The following is an 18,954-nucleotide window of genomic DNA, read 5'->3' on the forward strand; positions in this document are numbered from 1 at the left end:
AGATGTGGCCTATACACCCCCTCACCTTCCTGATCTCTCATTTTGTGTCCCTACAGAATGGTGAGTGTGCTATGCACAACAAGGGAAGGTAATGCTCTCATTAGGTCAGTAAGGTAAGATGAGAACACATTTCCCTGACTCACCATCTTGTCGCGGATCTGCAGGGCACCAGCTGCCAAACAGGCTGCCCGCCGAACTGCTGTGAAGTCATCAGAGAAACAGCGCAGGAAGCTTGGAAGGAGCTTGGCGGTCATGAGCTTGAGCTCACCTATCAGGGAGAGGGCTTCCACACGCTCCTGGGAATTTCCTTGACACAGCTTGATCCTGTAAGGCACAAGTTGCCTTTATTTTCCCTCCTTAAACTTTCAGTGCCTACCACCGCCCCCTCCCCACTAATTCCTTCAGGATAAAATCCAAGCTCTGTGGGCTCTACAGTATCAAGCCCCACCCTTTCCTGTTCAGCCTTGTGCCCATTAGGTAAGTTTCACTGGGTACAGACCTTGACTGTCTTACTTACTTGAAGCTCTATTACCTAGCATATGTTAGGCACTCAGCTACATTGAATGACTGAATAAAGGAAAGTGTCAACTTGCACCTTTTGTCACAGTCACATTCTCTTCTCCACTGCCCTCACATGTGCCACGCTCATTTCTGCATTTGGCTCCCATCCTGGAATGCCTAGGCAGTCTTATCCATCCTTCATGAATCTTGTCCTTACTCCTCGAGCCCACATTGAGTATTCCATTTTTCTGCAATAGCAGTTATGGTATATGCCATTTGTTCTAGTTTTTAATATGATTTGGTATTCTTATTATTTTATTTTTTAGAGACAGGGTCTCGCTGTATTGCCCAGGCTGGAGTGCAGTAGTATAGTCATAACTCACTGTACCTTTACACTGGGGGGCTCAAGCAGTCCTCCCACTTCAGCTTCCCAAGTAGCTGGACTACGAACATTTGCCACCCTGCCAGGCTAATTTTTAAAAATTTTTGTAGAGATGGGGTCTCGTTATATTGCTCAGGTTTGATTTGGTATTTTTAATTAGGTATTTGTATATCCTGCATGTGGTCATCAGAATTGTGTCATACTTTCGAATTCCCTTAAACACCCAAAACATTGCCTCATACCTAGTGAGCATTCAATGCTGCTTTCCCTAGCCACATTTAGTTTCTGTAGGGACTGTTAACTTTTTACAGTGGGATCTGGTACAGTGCTGAGGAGTTCAACAAATGCTGGCTGGCTGGATCCCAGGCCTCCCAAACACTTCTAGGAATAGAAGAGTATCTTTCCTCATGTTGACTCAGTCTTACTTGATTGTGTCGTGCAACTCTTTCCCAAGGCCCATGTGACCCAATGCTTGTGCAGCTGCATGCCTTACTTTCTTATTCCAGTCATTCCACATCAGTTGGATCAACTTATGTTTCATATCCTATAAAAAGGTATAATAATTAGCCAGCACTTATTGGATACTAATTTTGTACTTGGCATTGTGCTAAGTGTTTTTACCCATCCCTTAATCTCCCAAACAATCCAATGGAGCAGATGCTATTACCTTTCACAGAGGATAAAATGGAGGCTTTGATTAACTTGCCCAAGTTAACCTGATGAGAGCTGGAACCAGGGCTCAAACCTGTGTTTCTTTCCCAAGCTCATCCTTTCGTCTACTATATAGTGTCAGTGCCAACATAATCTGTACCCGAGAGACAAAATTTGAAAGTGATGCTTAACTCATCCCAGTTTGCCTGGGACTTTGCTGATTTTAGTACTGAAAGTCCCATGTCCTAGAGAAACCAGGATAGTTGGTCACCCTATAAGTGTACTTCTCAGAGGGGAGGGGACAAGGATTACTACATGATGATTGTGTACATGTGCCCAAGCAAGTTCTCCCTGCTGGCAACATCTCCCTTCTTCACCCCTACCTAGTACTTGATATTTTCCTACTCTTCCTTTACAATTTAGCCCAAAAAGCATCTCCTTAGTGAAGTCTTCTCTGCCCCCTGTAAGCATAGGAAACCCCCATAATACCTTATAGCTGATTCTGTTATAGCCATTTATAACATTTACCAAGAGAAGAAATAACCTTTGCATCCCTAGTGCTAGCATAATGCCTAGCATATCAGATGTGGTCAGAAACTGCTTGCTTACTGAATGAGTGAAAGGATTCAGACATAGCATCTTTCTTAATTCCAGCAGTCTGACGTGAAGTCCTCTTCATCTTTATACCTCGTCCACTGCTAGCTCTGCATGTCTTTTCTTCTTCTTGTAAGTACCCAGAATGAATGTGTGTCTTTTTATTTTAAGTTGGCAATCTGAGTGCCAAGTGCCAAGGAGGTGAAGGTGCAAATGAATCGGATGTTAAAATGATATTGTTAAAATACAGATTCTGACTGAGTTGGCCTAAGGTGAGATTCTGAGTTCTAACAAGCTCCCAGGTGTTGCCTGTGCTGCTGGTCTAGGACATTAGCATCAGGGTCCTACAGCACTTGAGACAGAATTAACCCAATCTGAAACCTCTTCAGGTGATTACTAAATGGCCAGATTTTGTGCTTCCCATATTAAAATGTGAGGGTTAAGGAGTGGAGGGTGTTCACGTCTCATGGGAATGACAGTGTTCTGGGCCATTCTGGAGATACCCAATGTTCTAAGGAAAAGATTTAATAGCACATAGAAGGGAAAGGTCCCATTTGGACAGCTGAAGATGATTGGGAAATAATGGCAAAAAGGTCAGGTGAAAACCTAAATGGTGGTCAGGGTTTCCCTAGCCTGGAATTCCCTCTTGAGTTGTACCCCAGTTCCACACTCCTTCATAGAACTTTAACCAGTAAGTTCAACCTACACTAATCTCTCTCTCTCTGAAAAGTTTTTTTTTTTTTTTTTTTGAGGCAGAGTCCCGCTCTGTCACCCTGGCTAGAGTGCCGTGGCGTCAGCCTAGCTCACAGCAACCTCAAACTCCTGGGCTCAAGCAATCCTTCTGCCTCAGCCTCCCAAGAAGCTGGGACTACAGGTGTGCACCACCATGCCCGGCTAATTTTTTCCTATATATTTTTAGTTGTCCAGCTAACTTCTTTTTATTTTTTAGTAGAGACGGGGGTCTCGCTCTTGCTCAGGCTGGTTTCAAACTCCTGAGCTCAAACGATCTGCCCGCCTCAGCCTCTCAGAGTGCTAGGATTACAGGCGTGAGCCACCGCACCCGGCCTCTGAAAAGTTTTAAGAGAGTACCTTACATTTATTGCTTGTTCTTAAATCATTTGTGTATGTTAGTCTTGTTGTTCTAACTGCCATGTCAGTTTTTTGAAAGTAGGGACTGGGGGGGCTTTTTTCTTTTTTTCTTTTAGGAGATAGGGTCTCACTCTGTCACCCAGGCTGGAGTACAGTGGCGTGCAATCATAGCTCACTGCAACCTTTAACTCCTAGCTTAAGCAATCCTCCTGCCTCAGCCTCCCAAGTAGCTGAGACTACAGACGTGGGCTACCATACCCAGCTAATTTTTCTTATTTTTTTATAGACAGGGTCTCCCTATGTTTTCCAGGCTGGTCTTTTTTTTTTTTTTTTTTTTTTTTTTTTTGAGACAGAGTCTCACTCTGTTGCCCAGGCTAGAGTGAGTGCCGTGGCGTCAGCCTAGCTCACGGCAACCTCAAACTCCTGAGCTCAAGGGATCCTCCTGTCTCAGCCTCCCGAGTAGCTGGGACGACAGGCATGCACCACCATGCCCGGCTAATTTTTTCTATATATATATTTTTAGCTGTCCATATAATTTCTTTCTATTTTTAGTAGAGATGGGGTCTCGCTCTTGCTCAGTCTGGTCTCGAACTCCTGAGCTCAAACGATCCGCCCACCTCGGCCTCCCAGAGTGCTAGGATTACAGGCGTGAGCCACCGCGCCCGGCCTCATGCTGGTCTTGAACTCCTGGCCTCAAACGATCCTCCTGCCTTAGCCTCCGGAGTTGTTGAAGGGAACTCTGTTTTATATGTGTGTGCTGAACACTCAAGAGAGCCAGCACAGATCCTTGTATAGTTGAGTTGTTGGGTAGTTTAAGTCAATGCTTCTCAAACTATCTGTAATGAAGGACCAGTTTTGAAGGGGAAAATATGTCATTGGCAGGTACTTTTGTAAAGTCCATTGATACTGAGGCAGGGTAAAATTACTAAAAAGTTCTTTAAACTCCTCTCAGTTTTTGTGCTATTTCATTGTGGATCAGTAACAGTTTGTGGACTGCCACCACACTGAGAAGCACTGGCTTAAGTCACAGAAAGACATGTTGGCATTTGAAGATAATTGTGGGCTAGAACTAAGAAGTAACAATGTGGGGACAGAGATGTATTCGGTAAGAACAGGATACTAGATAGCAGCAAAAAGTGGAAGGGCTCCTGAGCCCAGCCTTGCTTAGGCTTTTTGTCTCCTTGGAAGCAAAGAAAGAGGTTTACTAAGCAGATATCTCCACTGATCCGGCACAAAGCCCGGCAGGCCACTATCCGGTCCTCCCATTGACGACTGTTCAGCTCCACGGCAAGCATGGTGTGTATCAGGGTCTGAGGAGAGAAGACTTGTTACATTCTAACATGGCATCCTGCATAATTAACGTCACAGCACATGAGATGCCCATCCCTGGCAAAGGAAAGAGTGGGTTTACAAGAGATAGGGCACTCTTCCATTTAAGCCAACTGACTCTGGGATCATAAATCAGGGAGCAAAATACAGATTTAATAATCTGAACAGAAAACTCCTGGGACCTACCCTTCCTGACTTTAACTATTTCTACCCTTATAATGATTTGTATGTGCCTCAATCTTTGTGAGTTTCACATTTCTACTGAAAGTAACTAGATACAATTGTAAGTCTGTGCAGTTTTTAATGGTAAACTTCTAGCAGAAGCAAATTCTACATGTCACAAATCTTGCATATACAGAGACCCTTTGCAACCTACTTTCCTCACTTTTCTCTCAGCTAGCTGTTGTCACTTCCTATATATACCTCTACACCCAGGTTCACCCACACTTAGTTCACTTTTACCTATGCTGAGATCACCCTACCCAACCATCTGCACTTTATATTCCTTGCATGCACAGACCTCAAAGATCCAATTGTTTCCCAAAACTTGGTTGTAATGTACACATACTGTCTTCCCACTGAGACGACTCAGGAGCACACAAGCCCGGTCCTCAGTGTCCTCATTTTTCTTGTGAAACAGCTGATGGAGGATCCTCTTAATCACAGGGTAAGTGGCATCACCTTCCAGAGCCAGGCACTGAGCTGCAGCCCAGCTATCCACACTGTTACCTGTCACGGTGAGGTGAAAAAAGAAGTTCAGAATGGTGATCTGTTTTCTCCAAAAGAGAACAGTCTTTGGATTGGTACCCAAGGCTGCTACCTGCCTGATATCTCATTTCCCTGTGCCCCACTTAGTCTAGAAATCCAATCCCTTATTTAAACCGTACTTAAATGGATCATATCAAGGTTTTAAATATAAACCTCAACCTGAAAAGTTAAATCCTAAAGGCTCTTGTTAGGCAACAGCCATAAGGCACTTCTGGCCTAGCAGACGGATGCAGTTGTTTTCTCCCCTGGGATTAAGAAGGCTGCGGTGGGAGGTTTTCCTAACACAGAGGAATTAAGCTGTTGAATGTCTATATGCAGAAGGCCAAACCAATCTGTTCCCCTCATCAAGGCAAGTAACAACCCATCTTGGAGACAGCAGTTAGGCACCTTGGGCCTTTCACCCGACAGCCTATTTGATTATGTAACTCCAACAATGCATGTGGACAATGCCTGAAAGTTAATATGCAAAAAATAAAAGCATGATGTGTTCAGCTGGTGATTTTTTAATTTTCAAAAAGTATTTGAGGCCGGGCGCGGTGGCTCACGCCTGTAATCCTAGCACTCTGGGAGGCCGAGGTGGGCGGATCGTTTGAGCTCAGGAGTTCGAGACCAGCCTGAGCAAGAGTGAGACCCCATCTCTACTAAAAATAGAAAGAAATTATATGGACAGCTAAAAATATATATAGAAAAAATTAGCCGGGCGTGGTGGTGCATGCCTGTAGTCCCAGCTACTCGGGAGGCTGAGACAGGAGGATCGCTTGAGCTCAGGAGTTTGAGGTTGCTGTGAGCTAGGCTGACGCCACGGCACTCACTCTAGCCTGGGCAACAGAGTGAGACTCTGTCTCAAAAAAAAAAAAAAAGTATTTGATATTGTTACATCATCTTTTTGATTAAATCAAGTGTGGAAGAAGGCATGGTTTCTAATCAAATGCATCTATGAAAAGCTTAGTCCAGGTACCACTTGGTGGCAGTGTACCTATTTTGTTAAAGTGCCTAGGAAGAACTAATTTTTCAAAGTGCTAATAGAAACCCAAACCCAATATAGCAGACATCACAGAGCATGGTAGTGGAGAGGAAAGGACTGGGAAAGTGAATAATAAGATGTCCCTTTATTCCGTATTTCCCGGTGAGAAGTAGTGGGGAGTTACTCACCCTTCAGAAGAGCAGTCTGCATGATGTCCTGGGCAAGGGGATTATGTGACCGAATGGCATATTGGCATATTGCTGCTGCCATCTGTACATTGGGATTCTTGTCACAAAGAGCAGCCTCCAGGGCTGGCTGTAGAACCTCTGGCAAGTCCTGGATAGATGGGGCTTTCACCGTCTCCTTGTCTGTGTCAAAAGAGCCAGGAAAGAGTCCTAGCCCCTTTGTTTTTCTACCCCCCACAGCTAAGCACAGTTTGTCAACAGGGCAGCAGCATCAGGCATTCCTTTTGGTTTGAGTTCTTAAGGCTGTTTGTGTAGCATTCCACAGACCCTTCTAGGGACAGCACAGGAGCATGGAGTTCACTTTGGGTGAAGTTGTGCTTTATAGGAATTAGTATTAATATCTTTTTTTTTTTTTTTTTTGAGACAGAGTGTCGCTTTGTTGCCCTGGTTAGAGTGAGTGCCGTGGCGTCAGCCTAGCTCACAGCAACCTCAAACTCTTGGTCTTGAGTGATCCTTCCTGCCTCAGCCTCCCATGTAGCTGGGACTACAGGCATGTGCCACCATGCCCGGCTAATTTTTTCTATATATATTTTTAGCTGTCCAGATAATTTCTTTCTATTTTTAGTAGAGACGGGGGGTCTCGCTCTTGCTCAGGCTGGTCTCGAACTCCTGACCTTGAGCCATCCACCCGCCTCGGCCTCCCAGAGTGCTAGGATTACAGGCGTGAGCCACCGCGCCTGGCCTAATATCTCTTTTAACAACTCCATAGATATAATTCTAGGATCCACAAAGGGCATGCCCGTTATAAGTTATAACATTCAGGGAAGCCCAAAGTATGGTGTCCCTATCAGGTATTTATATTTTACTTACAGTTCTTCCTACTCCCAATGTCATTTATCAGTCAGGGTTCATTTTTATCATAAGTAATGTTGCCTATAAAGACGGTTCCTATCCTTATCAGGGGAACAGGTGGACATTTAACTGAAGTTCAAATTCTCAAGCAGAAGAGGGAGGTTTTATTCTTCCACAACTATTCTCTTTTTACAGATAAGGAAGTTGAAGCTTAGAGAGGTTAGCTGATTTTCCAAGAAGTAGCAGAACTGAGCCTGTGACTCAGATTTTAGGATATCTAATCATCTGTTCTTTTTACTAATGCTGTGGGCCAATATGCCATCTGTTAAGAATGGACTAGCAGCTGGGCACGGTGGCTCGTGCCTATAATCCTAGCACTGTGGAAGGTGGCTGGATCCTTTGAGCTCAGGAGTTCAAAACCAGCCTGAGCAAGAGCAAGACCCCGTCTCTACCAAAAAAATAGAAAGAAATTAGCTGGACAACTAAAAATACATAGAAAAAATTAGCCAGGCATGGTGGCACATGCCTGTAGTCCCAGCTACTCAGGAGGCTGAGGCAGTAGGATTGCTTGAGCCCAGGAGTCTGAGGTTGCTGTGAGCTGGGCTAACGCCACGGCACTCTATCCTGGGCAACAGAGTGAGACTCTGTCTCAAAAACAAAAACAAAAAAAATCTAGACACTCAGGACATTTGAAAGGGATCACATGAAAGACAAAATTCTGAGTAAAACAAAAGTGTTCTTTTTATGTATGTGGAAGATTTGGGGATATGATTATAATAATATCTATCGCTGCCTATTGAAGGCTTTCTCTATATGCCACGCACTGAAAATACATCATCTCATTTAATATCCAAGGAAATAAGCAGATGCAATAAAAAATGTTTATGTGTGGAAGCATATAGCAGGGAGCCTGAACCCAGTCTGGACGGTGAGACAGGGAAGGCTCCTCAGAGGAGGCGAGGAAATTGAAGGAAATTGAAGGGCAAGTATAGAAGTTAATCAGGTGAAGAGAGAGATGGAATGTAAGGAAGGGGGTCTTTGTCAAGGGTGATGAGTTCAGTTTTGGACGTATTGAGTTTGAGAGTTTGAGATGTGCTGTCCAGGGGTGTGGGGACATAAAAAAAAAAAGAGAGAGAGAGAGATAGAGAGATTCTGTCCAAAGAAGGATTAAAATGGAATTGGGAGAAAAGTGTGTGTGTGTGTGTGTGTGTGTGTGTGTACACACAGACACATTTTTATGAATGGGATCTCTAAGTGGGAAAATGTGAACTTCCCTGCAAGCCACTGAGCAAACAAGAGGTGATGAAGTGTAGTGCCAAAAATACTGGACTGGAAGTCAGGAATTTCAGTCTCATCTCTGTTGCTGACAAGCTGTACGTATTTGGTTTCCACGTTTGCAAAATAATCTCAAACTCTAAGGTCCCCACTAATTCAAATATTCTGTGGCTTTATGAGTTGCTTATGTTCTCAAGCAGTTCAGTCCTGGCTCTCACCTGATTTCCTCTGGCTGGGGACAGTCCTGGGCCGTTCCAAAGCAGCTGTGGCACATGTGACGATGGCTTGGATCCGAATGTCATCATGCATGCCTGTCAAGCTCCGCAGCAGGTTCTCCACTGTCTCATGGTGCCACTCGATGACTATGCCACAGTGAGGGAAATGAGAAGAAAACCATCTGGTTACAGTTAGATGTTGTGCTGCAGGCAGGTGACAAGAAGTCTGCCTTCTCCCAAGACAATTCAAGCAAAACACTAGCTCAGAAGAATAAAGGGCCCGGAGGTGGGGTCTTTAGGGAAGTTACTTCTCTAATGACCCATCGACCCTCTCAGGTAGTTCCCAGACAGAACTCCCCCCAATCCCATCCTACATTCTATCTGTCTTTGCTAAAATAACTTTTTCATTGTAACCATCTAAAAAATAAAAGGGGCAATAAAACAAAGTGGTTAAGGGTACTACGTTGAGAAATCAATAAGACAGGGTCCCTGCCTATAAAGAGTTCTCAGTTTAGTGCATTTCCACAAATTACTGAAGTAATACCCGCCCATGTAAAAAGCACCCAGATATATAAATCAGCTAATGTTCGTCTAGCACCCACTGTGTGAAAGGCTCTTATCTAAACTAGTTTTAATGAGGCAAAGAGATTTTTATATTTCATAAGAGAGGGATGAATTTTCAAAGATTGAGAAACACTAGCCCAAGGTGACAATCACCTGCTCACAAATGCATACCAATATCTCAGGACATCCCTTCACTCACTTAGAGCCCATGCTGCCTTCCATTCCTGCAGCATCCTCTGCAGCATCTCCAGGTCCCAAGTCACATCCTCCTGCCGTGGTTTTGCCAGCTTCTTCAATTTCCTGGCTTTAAGAGACTCATCCTCCTCACACCCCTGCAGCAGCCGATCCTTGGCTGGGATGGGCAGGGCAGTCCAGCGAGGGGCTCCTTTCACGGGCCTACAGGCTGTGTAGTGTGGCAGTGTGAGGCCTTCTCACCCCACTGCCTGAGGCCCTGCCACATAGTGGTCCCAGCTTGCATCCCATTCTATTTGTGACTAACACCAGGACAAAATGAAACTTTCCCATGATTCTATAGGGAACTGAGTATAAGTCCCACAGGGAATTATGAAAAGTCCTGACTACAGACATGGTAAGCCCTGAGGATGATGGGGTGAGATATTTGGGGAAGGGGGAATTGAGATACATATATAAACCTTTAAATTTAACAAATCTTTAGGAACATAAATATGTTTATATGTAACAAGTTTTGCTCATAAAATTTAATATTTGATATATTGCAATTTAGAGTGTAATTGGCCATTAATTCCTAATTTATTAAGTTTTCTTTTTAATGTTTTTAATTTGGGGAGAGGAATGGTGCTATAAGCTATGAAATTTTAAAGATTTTAGCATCTCTGAATTTTTCCTAGTATGACAAATAACAGAAACTTGAGGAAAGAAGAAACCATAAATAAATACTACCTAAACATAGCTTATATTTAAAAAGTTATAGTTGTTGTTATGTTTTCTGGACTTAATGTCCTTCATGGTGCCAGATTGAGAAACCCTCTTTCTCAGAAGAGCAGCTGTGTGGGGAAGGGGAGGGAAAGACAGATAAGAACATCGCCAAACTTACTAACTTCATTATTTGCCACATTGCTATCATCTCATGTTCTAATCAGTCACTACCAGCCATTTCTGTTTCTTCCAAGATTTCTTTCCAACTCTAACACCTTTAGATTTGCTCAGAATCAATTATTTTCTTTGAGCAAGGACGGCAATAACATTTCTTCTAATGTAAAGGAGTCCTTTGAGACCCCAGGGCAATTGAGCAAAGATGTGCATACAGTGCATCTCCTCCAAATGGTCCTCCCAGAGGCTGTGTGCAGCCAGGAGCTGTAGGACACCTGGGACAGGTCAGCTCCTAGTGATTAGACACCTCCCCACCTGACCCTCCCCCACTTCTTTCAGCCCACTTGAAATGCCTCCTGAAGAGGTGAAAAGTAGCTGAATTAACCCCATTTCAGGCCGGGCGCGGTGGCTCACGCCTGTAATCCTAGCACTCTGGGAGGCCGAGGCGGGTGGATTGCTCAAGGTCAAGAGTTCGAGACCAGCCTGAGCGAGACCCCGTCTCTACTAAAAATAGAAAGACATTATATGGACACCTAAAAATCTATATAGAAAAAAAATTAGCCGGGCATAGTGGCGCATGCCTGTAGTCCCAGCTACTCGGGAGGCTGAGGCAGTAGGATCGCTTAAGCCCAGGAGTTTGAGGTTGCTGTGAGCTAAGCTGACGCCACGGCACTCACTCTAGCCTGGGCAACAAAGTGAGACTCTGTCTCAACAAAAAAAAAAAAAAAAAAAAAAAATAACCCCATTTCTCCTACATCTCCCTGCTCAAGGAGATGAAATGGATTTGTGGTGAGAAAGTCTAAGATCTCTAATATTTAACCTGTATGGGAATAAACAAATACAACTGCCACCATTTACTTTCCTTCCAGTTCTTTGAGTTCTAGGCAGATAGAAACACATCCACCAGCCAATTTCCTCATCAAAAGTCATGTAAAGGAAGTATACAAAGAAAGGACTCTTTCGTTTTCTATGGGACAAAAGGGGCTATGTACTTTGCTGGCAGAAACAAATGGTGCCCTTGTATCTGTGACTTGTACCGTGAAACCCATGCTTGGTATTTAGGAACAGTAATGATGTGGGCACACTAGACAGTTTTATGATACAATTTTGGGGGAACGAAAGGCTGTCTAGTAATAGGTACACTTCTTGAGAAATTTCATCACTTTAAGGAAATCATCTTCTAAGTTTTTTAATTCAGTCAAAATGGAGAGGGAAAAAAATTTACTACCACATCTAACCCCAGGAATTTTCCTATTTTTCTCTAGGTTCTTTCATACCTAACTCTATTTCCTGAGATGAGATGATAAAGAATGGTTATTAAAAGGTGTGTATGTATTACTATTCTGACTTTAATTCCCCCAGACCAATCTCAAATGCTATTTTTTTTTTTTTTTTTTTTGAGACAGAGTCTCGCTCTGTTGCCCAGGCTAGAGTGAGTGCCGTGGCGTCAGCCTAGCTCACAGCAACCTCAAACTCCTGGGCTTAAGCAATCCTTCTGGCTCAGCCTCCCGAGTAGCTGGGACTACAGATATGCGCCACCATGCCCGGCTAATTTTTTCTATATATATTTTAGTTGGCCAGATAATTTCTTTATATTTTTAGTAGAGACAGGGTCTCGCTCTTGCTCAGAGCTGGTCTCGAACTCCTGACCTCGAGCTATCCACCCGCCTCGGCCTCCCAGAGTGCTAGGATTATAGGCGTGAGCCACCGCACCCGGCCTCAAATGCTATTTTTAAGATTTTGATATGAGTATTCCTGCAACATCAGCTCATTAAATGACCTGTCCTAGGAAAAAGAGGGCAGAGGTCCTGCACCACTGGTGAGGAGAGTGCCTGTGAGCCCGTATGCTGTTCTCCCTCCCTCCTCCCAGCCCTTGGCAAGAGGTGGGCAGTGGAAGCCTCCATGAATGCAATACAGCAGGATCCTCAGAGCAGTTTCTTTTAACAACAATTCTATTGAAGTAGAATTCACATTCTGTAAAATTCATTCTGTTAAAGTGTATAATTTGGTGGTTTTGGTATATTCACAGAGTTGTGCAACTATTACCACTATCTAATTGTACGATGTTTCCTCACCCCAAATAGAAACTTCATCATCATCCTTCCCCCCCTTGCCCCAACCCCTAGCAACCATTAATGTACTTTTTGACTCTGTGGATTTGCTTATTCTCAGAATGGAGTTGGCTTATGCAGAAGGTAGTATGGTAATATTAATAATAATGTCTTGAGTTTGTACAGCATTTGACAGTTTACAAACCACCTCATCCAAGTATTGCCAAAGTACCTTGCTGCATGAATGATTAGTGCCTTCATTATAATGAAGCAGCTGGGCTTCGGAAAATGACCTGTCAAGACCCACTCCAGGGCTTCTCTGGGGTCCTTTCTCTAACTCTGGTGTGAGAGTTTACAGAAGCTGCCCATAGCTGCCATCATTAGCACCTCCTTTACCCTGGCATTGCCTACCCAGCTATTGCCTATCCAGGCAGCACTAGAGACAGAGGTTTGGGGCTGGTGGAAAAAGAAAGGATAACCACTGCTGTTAGTTCCTGCACACCAGGGCGGCCATCTGAACAGGGATACTGCAAAGAAAAGAGTGGTGGGAAATGGAAACATGGAAAATGGAGTCTCTTGGAGAATATGCATGTTTCGTTTCATTAAGCTAATTTCTCAGCCAACTCCTTTCCCTCTTCCCTATTTGGCTTACAGTATGAGAATGATGTACTTATGAAACAGAAACTTATGACAGATGAAAACCCTAGGGCCTGAGGCAGGTATGGGCCTGAGTGTGGAGTGGCAGGGGAGGGTACAGCCAGCCCATGAGAAAAGGGCAGAATGTCAGGAGCTTGATGTACTTCGTAAGGATTAAGATGAGATCTGCCTTATTAGTAATTATTGGCCCTAACTGACTTGGTTACACCTAAGTTATGTCTGATTTCAAGTGAATCCATGTTCTACTGAGGCTCTTCCTAGTTAGAGTTAGTATTTTGTTTTATTTTATTTTATTATTATTTTTTGAGACAGAGTCTCACTCTGTCACCCCAGGTAGAGTGCAGTGGCGTAGCTCACTGCAACCTCAAACTCCCGGGCTCAAGCCATCCCCTTGCCTCAACCTCACGAGTAGCTGGGACTCGGGAGTAGATGGTAGCTATGGGCGCGCACCACAATGACCAGCTAATTTTTCTGTTTTTAGTAGAGATGAGGTCATGCTCTTGCTCAGGCTGGTCTGGAACTCCTGACCTCAAGCAATCCTCCTGCCTTGGCCTCCCAGAGTGCTAGGATTACAGGCATGAGCCACTGTGCCCAGCCAGTATTTTATAATTGTATGAGGTGATTTTTAATTGGTAGGAAGGGAGTTGCCTGGATGCTGGTGGTGCCCCAACCCATGAACTAGGGCCCTTAAAGAAATAGCCACATTTCCCTCTTTCCCCCCCCCATTATCAGCTTCCTGCTTACGTGCTTCAGGAATTGCCTGGGAACACCACTTTTCTGGACCTTCGGGGAAGACCTTAGATAACTGCTTGCTGTACTGATTGAGGTTTTCCAGGAAAATCTGGTCTCGCTTTGCACCAATCGGGTGGATGATCTGGACTTCATCTGTGAACAAAGAAACAGTGAGTCCCCCAGTACCTCTTTCTTTTCATCCTGGGTTTCCAGTCACCAGGATCAGACCCTTTCCTTTACCCTAATCTAAGCCCATAGGACCCACGACTGCCATACTGTGGAGCATTCCTTGAAGGTGACTGTTGCTTAGAATTGTCACAGCTATAAGTCACCATAGTGTCTGTGGGAAAAAAAAGTCACAGCTGGTGGCCTCACAGAGAAGTCCTTTAGAGGCCTGGGAGCAAAGAATAGCATTTTTCCTTTAGTAAGGTAAAGCCTGTCTAACTTACAGGCATTGTCCCCTATGAAAAGCTAGACACTAAAGAAGGGGTGCCAAATTAATCCCATCAGTCATGAATACCTTAGAATAATTTTGTTAAACACTTTAGGAAGACTTTCAGCTGACAGCAGTTTAGGAACAGATGGGGGTTGGAAAGAAACAGCTTGGAACATGCAGATCAGGTATCCTGGAAGCCCAGAAATCTAAAGGATGGCAAGATGGAAGAGGAGGGTAGCGGGCATTTATTGAGCACCTTCTATGTGATGGGCATTGGGTAAGAAGCATACCTTATAGATGCTTTCTCATCTACTCCACTTGAAGTGCAGTTTTCTTAACCTTGTTTTACAAAGAAGGTGCTTAAGGCTCAGAAGGATTTAAACCCAAATCTACCTGACTCCAAAGCCTGTGATTTTGTTTTTTTTTTTTTCCAACATAGCACCTCACTGGGGGAATATCGCAAAATGAGAGAAGGGAGAAGGGTAGACAGAGAAGAGGTGAGTTGTTTTCAAAATCTTGCCTACTTTACAGTCCATCCTCCACTGCCCCCTTACTAAGACATGGGGATAGAAAAAGGAGGAAGAGAGAGAATAGTTCCCTCCCCACCAGATGTCACTTCCCCTCCCTGCCATGCTAGTGACCATGAAAACCTGGGTCATCCAGGGCCTCCCATCTACACCCACAACTGTTTCCAGCCCCCAGCAACCTTCCACTCCCTGGCCCATGTCCACCTCTGCCCCCTCCACAGGGCCCAACTTTATTACCAAAGTAAATCTCTTGTTCAAAGGTGTTGTCTGTGGAGTAAGCAAACTGTCCAGCTTGGGGATTCACCTGTCGGAAGTAGCTCTGGTTTTGGGCCTGAAAGATTCTCTTCTTTTCATTGATACTCTCAGTGGTCTTATTGTCGCCAGGCATGATTTCAGCTGTCTCAGCTCGTGAGAAGTAACTGGGCAATCTTGGCAGGGGTGAGAAAGGGGGAAAAAGGGGAAAGGGCAGGAGATGGGCCCCCCTTTCCATTAGATCCACAGCTCATTCCCTTTCCTCTTTAAGCTCAGCTCATACGCATGTGAATATCTAAAGAACACCGACATTTAATTATTAGCCTTGTATCCAAGGTGCCAGTTCAATATGGTGCTGCCAGAAGGGCCCGTCTATAGCCACCTTTCCCCTCCACAGATAGAGCCACACCTTCTGCAGCCACTGGACAGCAAGACAGAGCAGCTGTGTTCCCAGCATAACCCTTTTTTTTTTCCTGCTTAACTTCTCAAAGTGCTAACAGCATAACCCTTTTTTTTTCTTTTTAGACGACTGGAGTCATTTTTTACATTGATACCCTTAGAGGATGCATGGATTTGGGGAAGGGAACCCACCTCCTACATCACCTCACTCTTTCTGTTATGTGTGTGGTTATTTAATGTCTGTCTACCCAGTGGCAGAATGTAGCTCCTTAAAGGTACAAATATATCATTTTTACATTGTATTCCTAGTACTTCCCAGAGTACCTTGAAAGTAGCAGGAACTACTGCTAGTTCTTATAGCTTATATTTGTCCAATAAATGAATAAATAAATGGATTTCCACTTATTTTTATTTTACTCTTGGGAATCAGGGATAGTATAATAGCTCCAGTCTTCCCTCTAGCTATAAATGAGAAGGAAAGGCCGGGCACGGTGGCTCATGCCTGTAATCCTAGCACTCTGGGAGGCCGAGGCAGGAGGATCACTTGAAGTCAGGAGTTCAAGACCAGTCTGAGCAAGAGCGAGACCCTGTCTCTACTAAAAATAGAAAAAATTAGCCAGGCGACTAAAATTGGAAAAAATTTTTGGTAGCACAAGCCTGTAGTCCCAGCTACTTGGGTGACTGTGGCAGGAGGATTTCTTGAACCCAGCAGTTTGAGGTTGCTGTGAAGTAGGCTGATGCCATGGCATTCTAGCTTGGGCAACAGAGCCAGACCTTGTCTCAATCAATCAATCAATCAGAAGGAAGCAATCTGAGAAATATGTGGGTTGTTTTGTTCTCTGTCCTGCACTGACTGGCTCCTTATTCAAAGTAAGGCAGTGCCAAACCTCAGTGCCATGAGGTCTCTGCCTTCCTCACTCCACCATGGATACATTTCTGGGAACACCTGGACTGTCAGTGGATCAGCAGTTTGATGGCTAAGTCTGCTGGGGAAGGCTGAGAGCAGATCCCTTTAAGAGTAGCAGTTCTCAACTAGGGGTGATCTTGTCCCTGTTGGAGACATTTGGCAATGTCTAAGACATCTTTGGTTGTCACAACTAGGAGATTGTGATCTGGTTGGCAGAAGCCAGGGATGCTGCTAGCATCCTACAATGCACAGGGCAGCCCCTCACAACAAAAAATTATCCAACCCAGAATGTCAGCAGTTCAGAGGTTGAGAATTCCTTACTTTGAGAAGATCGGAGCGAGCAGGTTGGCAGTGGAGAACATGAAGTTGATGGGTGAGTGCATTCTGAATTACAGAGTGTGAACCCATCTAGGAGTCTTTGAAGGGGAGCAGGGATTCTCAAAGGTACACCTGAGGCCCTGGCCAGTTACCTGTAGTAAACAGGAAGCAGCAGCTCTGGCTTCTTTTTTTCCTCAGGGGGCAGGATGACAATTTGATCCTCAAACTCTGCTATCTCTTCCGCCTCCAGCTGTTTCAAGAGCTCCAGGTCGCTGGTGGAGGTGAGCTCATCCCGGATGTGGCTCCAGTCATACTGCTGGCGCAGGAAGGCCTGCCACTTGTTAGGGGATACCCCAGACCTTAGAGGACGCTTATTCTGGATCCATCGGGCTGTGCGCTTGTCCAGCTTTTCCAGCACGATGGCCTCCCAGGCTCTGGCCTCCTTCTCAGCAGGCGGAAGCCAGGCTTCCCTCTCCTCCAGGTTCACATCTGGAGAAGGTGGCAGACCCAGCATATCTGGATCCCTGCAGGGACGAGGGATGCGGGGTCGAGGTGCTTCCTGGACTACCCTTGCTGGCTTTGATTTCTTCAGCTTCTTTTCAGCATTGGCAGAGCTTTTTGTCTTCGTAGGCTGAGAGGTGTCCCCTGCTGAGGGACCCAGGGGAACCAAGAACTTGAAGCTGGCAGGTTTCTCAGGTTGGGCCTTCCTAACCTGGAGAGGCTGGATGATGTCATCTGTGTTGTAGAGGTGGTCAAAGCAGTACTGGCTGTAAGGAATGCCGGGCAGCCCTCGCTGCCACACCACCTCCTGAGAGAAGGTAAGGTTTGCAGCGGCGTTTTTCAGATATTGGCTCTTGAGGTCTGCGTAATGCTGTGGGCTGAAGGGGAAGACTGGGGGCACACTGGAGATGGTAGCACCTGCCTCCTTGCTTTTCAGTTTTGGGTAGGTCATGCCCCATCTCAGCTGTGGGGGCAGTGACTGATGGAAACAATGGGAGAGAAAAGTCTTTCTCTTTCGGGTCCTGGTCATATTGTTTCCCAGCAAATGCTTCCTTTTACACTGACTGGCCCAGAGGCAAGGCCTGGAGATGTGACTAGACACCTGTTAAAAGGATGGGAGGAACTGGTGAGAGCTCTAGGTCGGCAGCAATTGGTAGCCCATAGTAGTTCAGAACGAGAATTACTTGGAAAACGGATGGGAAGGGAGGCCAGAGGAAAGCCATGTGAATTAGGGCAAAAGAAAGAAATAGTGCCACATTCTAAATGTTTCTTGTATCAGACCCTTGCCTCCAGTTCTCACACTTGTTCCCAAAGCTCTGACCTTTTTCCCCATGAGGGATACTGCTTTTCAGCAGTATCCCATGCTTCCAGTATTTCTTCAAACATTGCTTTTTCTCTGTTCAAAAAGGCTAATAGCATAATTAAGTTCAGACAACTCAGCCTGGCGTTCAGGGTTCTCCATGAATATAACCCCAGTTTATCATTCATCCTGACATGTAAGCTCTGCTTAAGCCAGTTGAGTTTCCTAGCAGTTCTCTGAGTATGCTTCCATCCATGTATTGAGTGGAGCTTCCTTCTCAGCCCTCTACATGGAATGGCCTTCCATACTTGACACAAGCTCTATCCATCCTTCCAGGCCTAGCTCAATCCTACTTGGTCCATAACTCTTCCTTGACCAACCTAGGCCATCATGTCATACCCAAATTTATAAATCACGCTTGGTCTATACTAGGTATTATAACTTAACCATGTGACACCTCACATTGCTAAATATTTGGCTGTCTGACTGCACTGCCCAGTAACCATGTCTCCTGTCTCTTCTGTCCTTCAGAATCACCCAGCACACACATTGCTACATAGTCCTCCTTGTTAAGATGTTTAATAGCTGTAGCATATTTTATCAAGTAGGTAAATGGCTCTGGGTCTTCCTTAATTATCAGGTGGGTTGTTTCCCCATGTTAGCTAGCATGGCAAGCACTGTAGATAACAAATGCTTAGATTTAGTGTTTTGTGTTTTTTTTTTTTTTTCCTTCTGAAGCACTCCCTTGGCCTAATTATGATAGCTGACAATTTTAGAGTACTTCGCTAAGGGCTTTATATAAAGAAAATATTATGGTCTTCATTTCCTATGGGAAGAAGCTGAAGCTCAGAGAGGTAGGTAAATTGCTTCACATCACATAGCTCATAAGTACAGGAGTCAGTTTCAAACCCAGTCTGCCAGATTGCAACTCTGGA

The 18,954-nt window shown here is 44.8% G+C and overlaps 1 protein-coding gene across 1 annotated transcript in view; it reads right to left on the bottom strand.

Moving 5' to 3' along the window:
• HEATR4 (HEAT repeat containing 4) overlaps positions 1 to 17,749 on the bottom strand; it is a 32,526-nt gene extending 14,777 nt beyond the window's left edge. Inside the window, exons 1-10 of the mRNA XM_069488510.1 lie at positions 16,872 to 17,749; positions 15,081 to 15,271; positions 13,893 to 14,033; positions 9,569 to 9,772; positions 8,809 to 8,952; positions 6,467 to 6,628; positions 5,115 to 5,275; positions 4,423 to 4,527; positions 1,309 to 1,427; positions 144 to 324 (exon numbers count right to left, since the gene is read on the bottom strand). Of these exons, the coding sequence (XP_069344611.1) occupies positions 144 to 324; positions 1,309 to 1,427; positions 4,423 to 4,527; positions 5,115 to 5,275; positions 6,467 to 6,628; positions 8,809 to 8,952; positions 9,569 to 9,772; positions 13,893 to 14,033; positions 15,081 to 15,271; positions 16,872 to 17,749 (2,286 nt within the window). The remainder of the gene's footprint in view (positions 1 to 143; positions 325 to 1,308; positions 1,428 to 4,422; positions 4,528 to 5,114; positions 5,276 to 6,466; positions 6,629 to 8,808; positions 8,953 to 9,568; positions 9,773 to 13,892; positions 14,034 to 15,080; positions 15,272 to 16,871) is intronic.
• Positions 17,750 to 18,954: the final 1,205 nt, after the last annotated feature.

Source organism: Eulemur rufifrons, chromosome 2, assembly GCF_041146395.1.
Source record: "Eulemur rufifrons isolate Redbay chromosome 2, OSU_ERuf_1, whole genome shotgun sequence".
Lineage (NCBI taxonomy): Eukaryota > Metazoa > Chordata > Mammalia > Primates > Lemuridae > Eulemur > Eulemur rufifrons.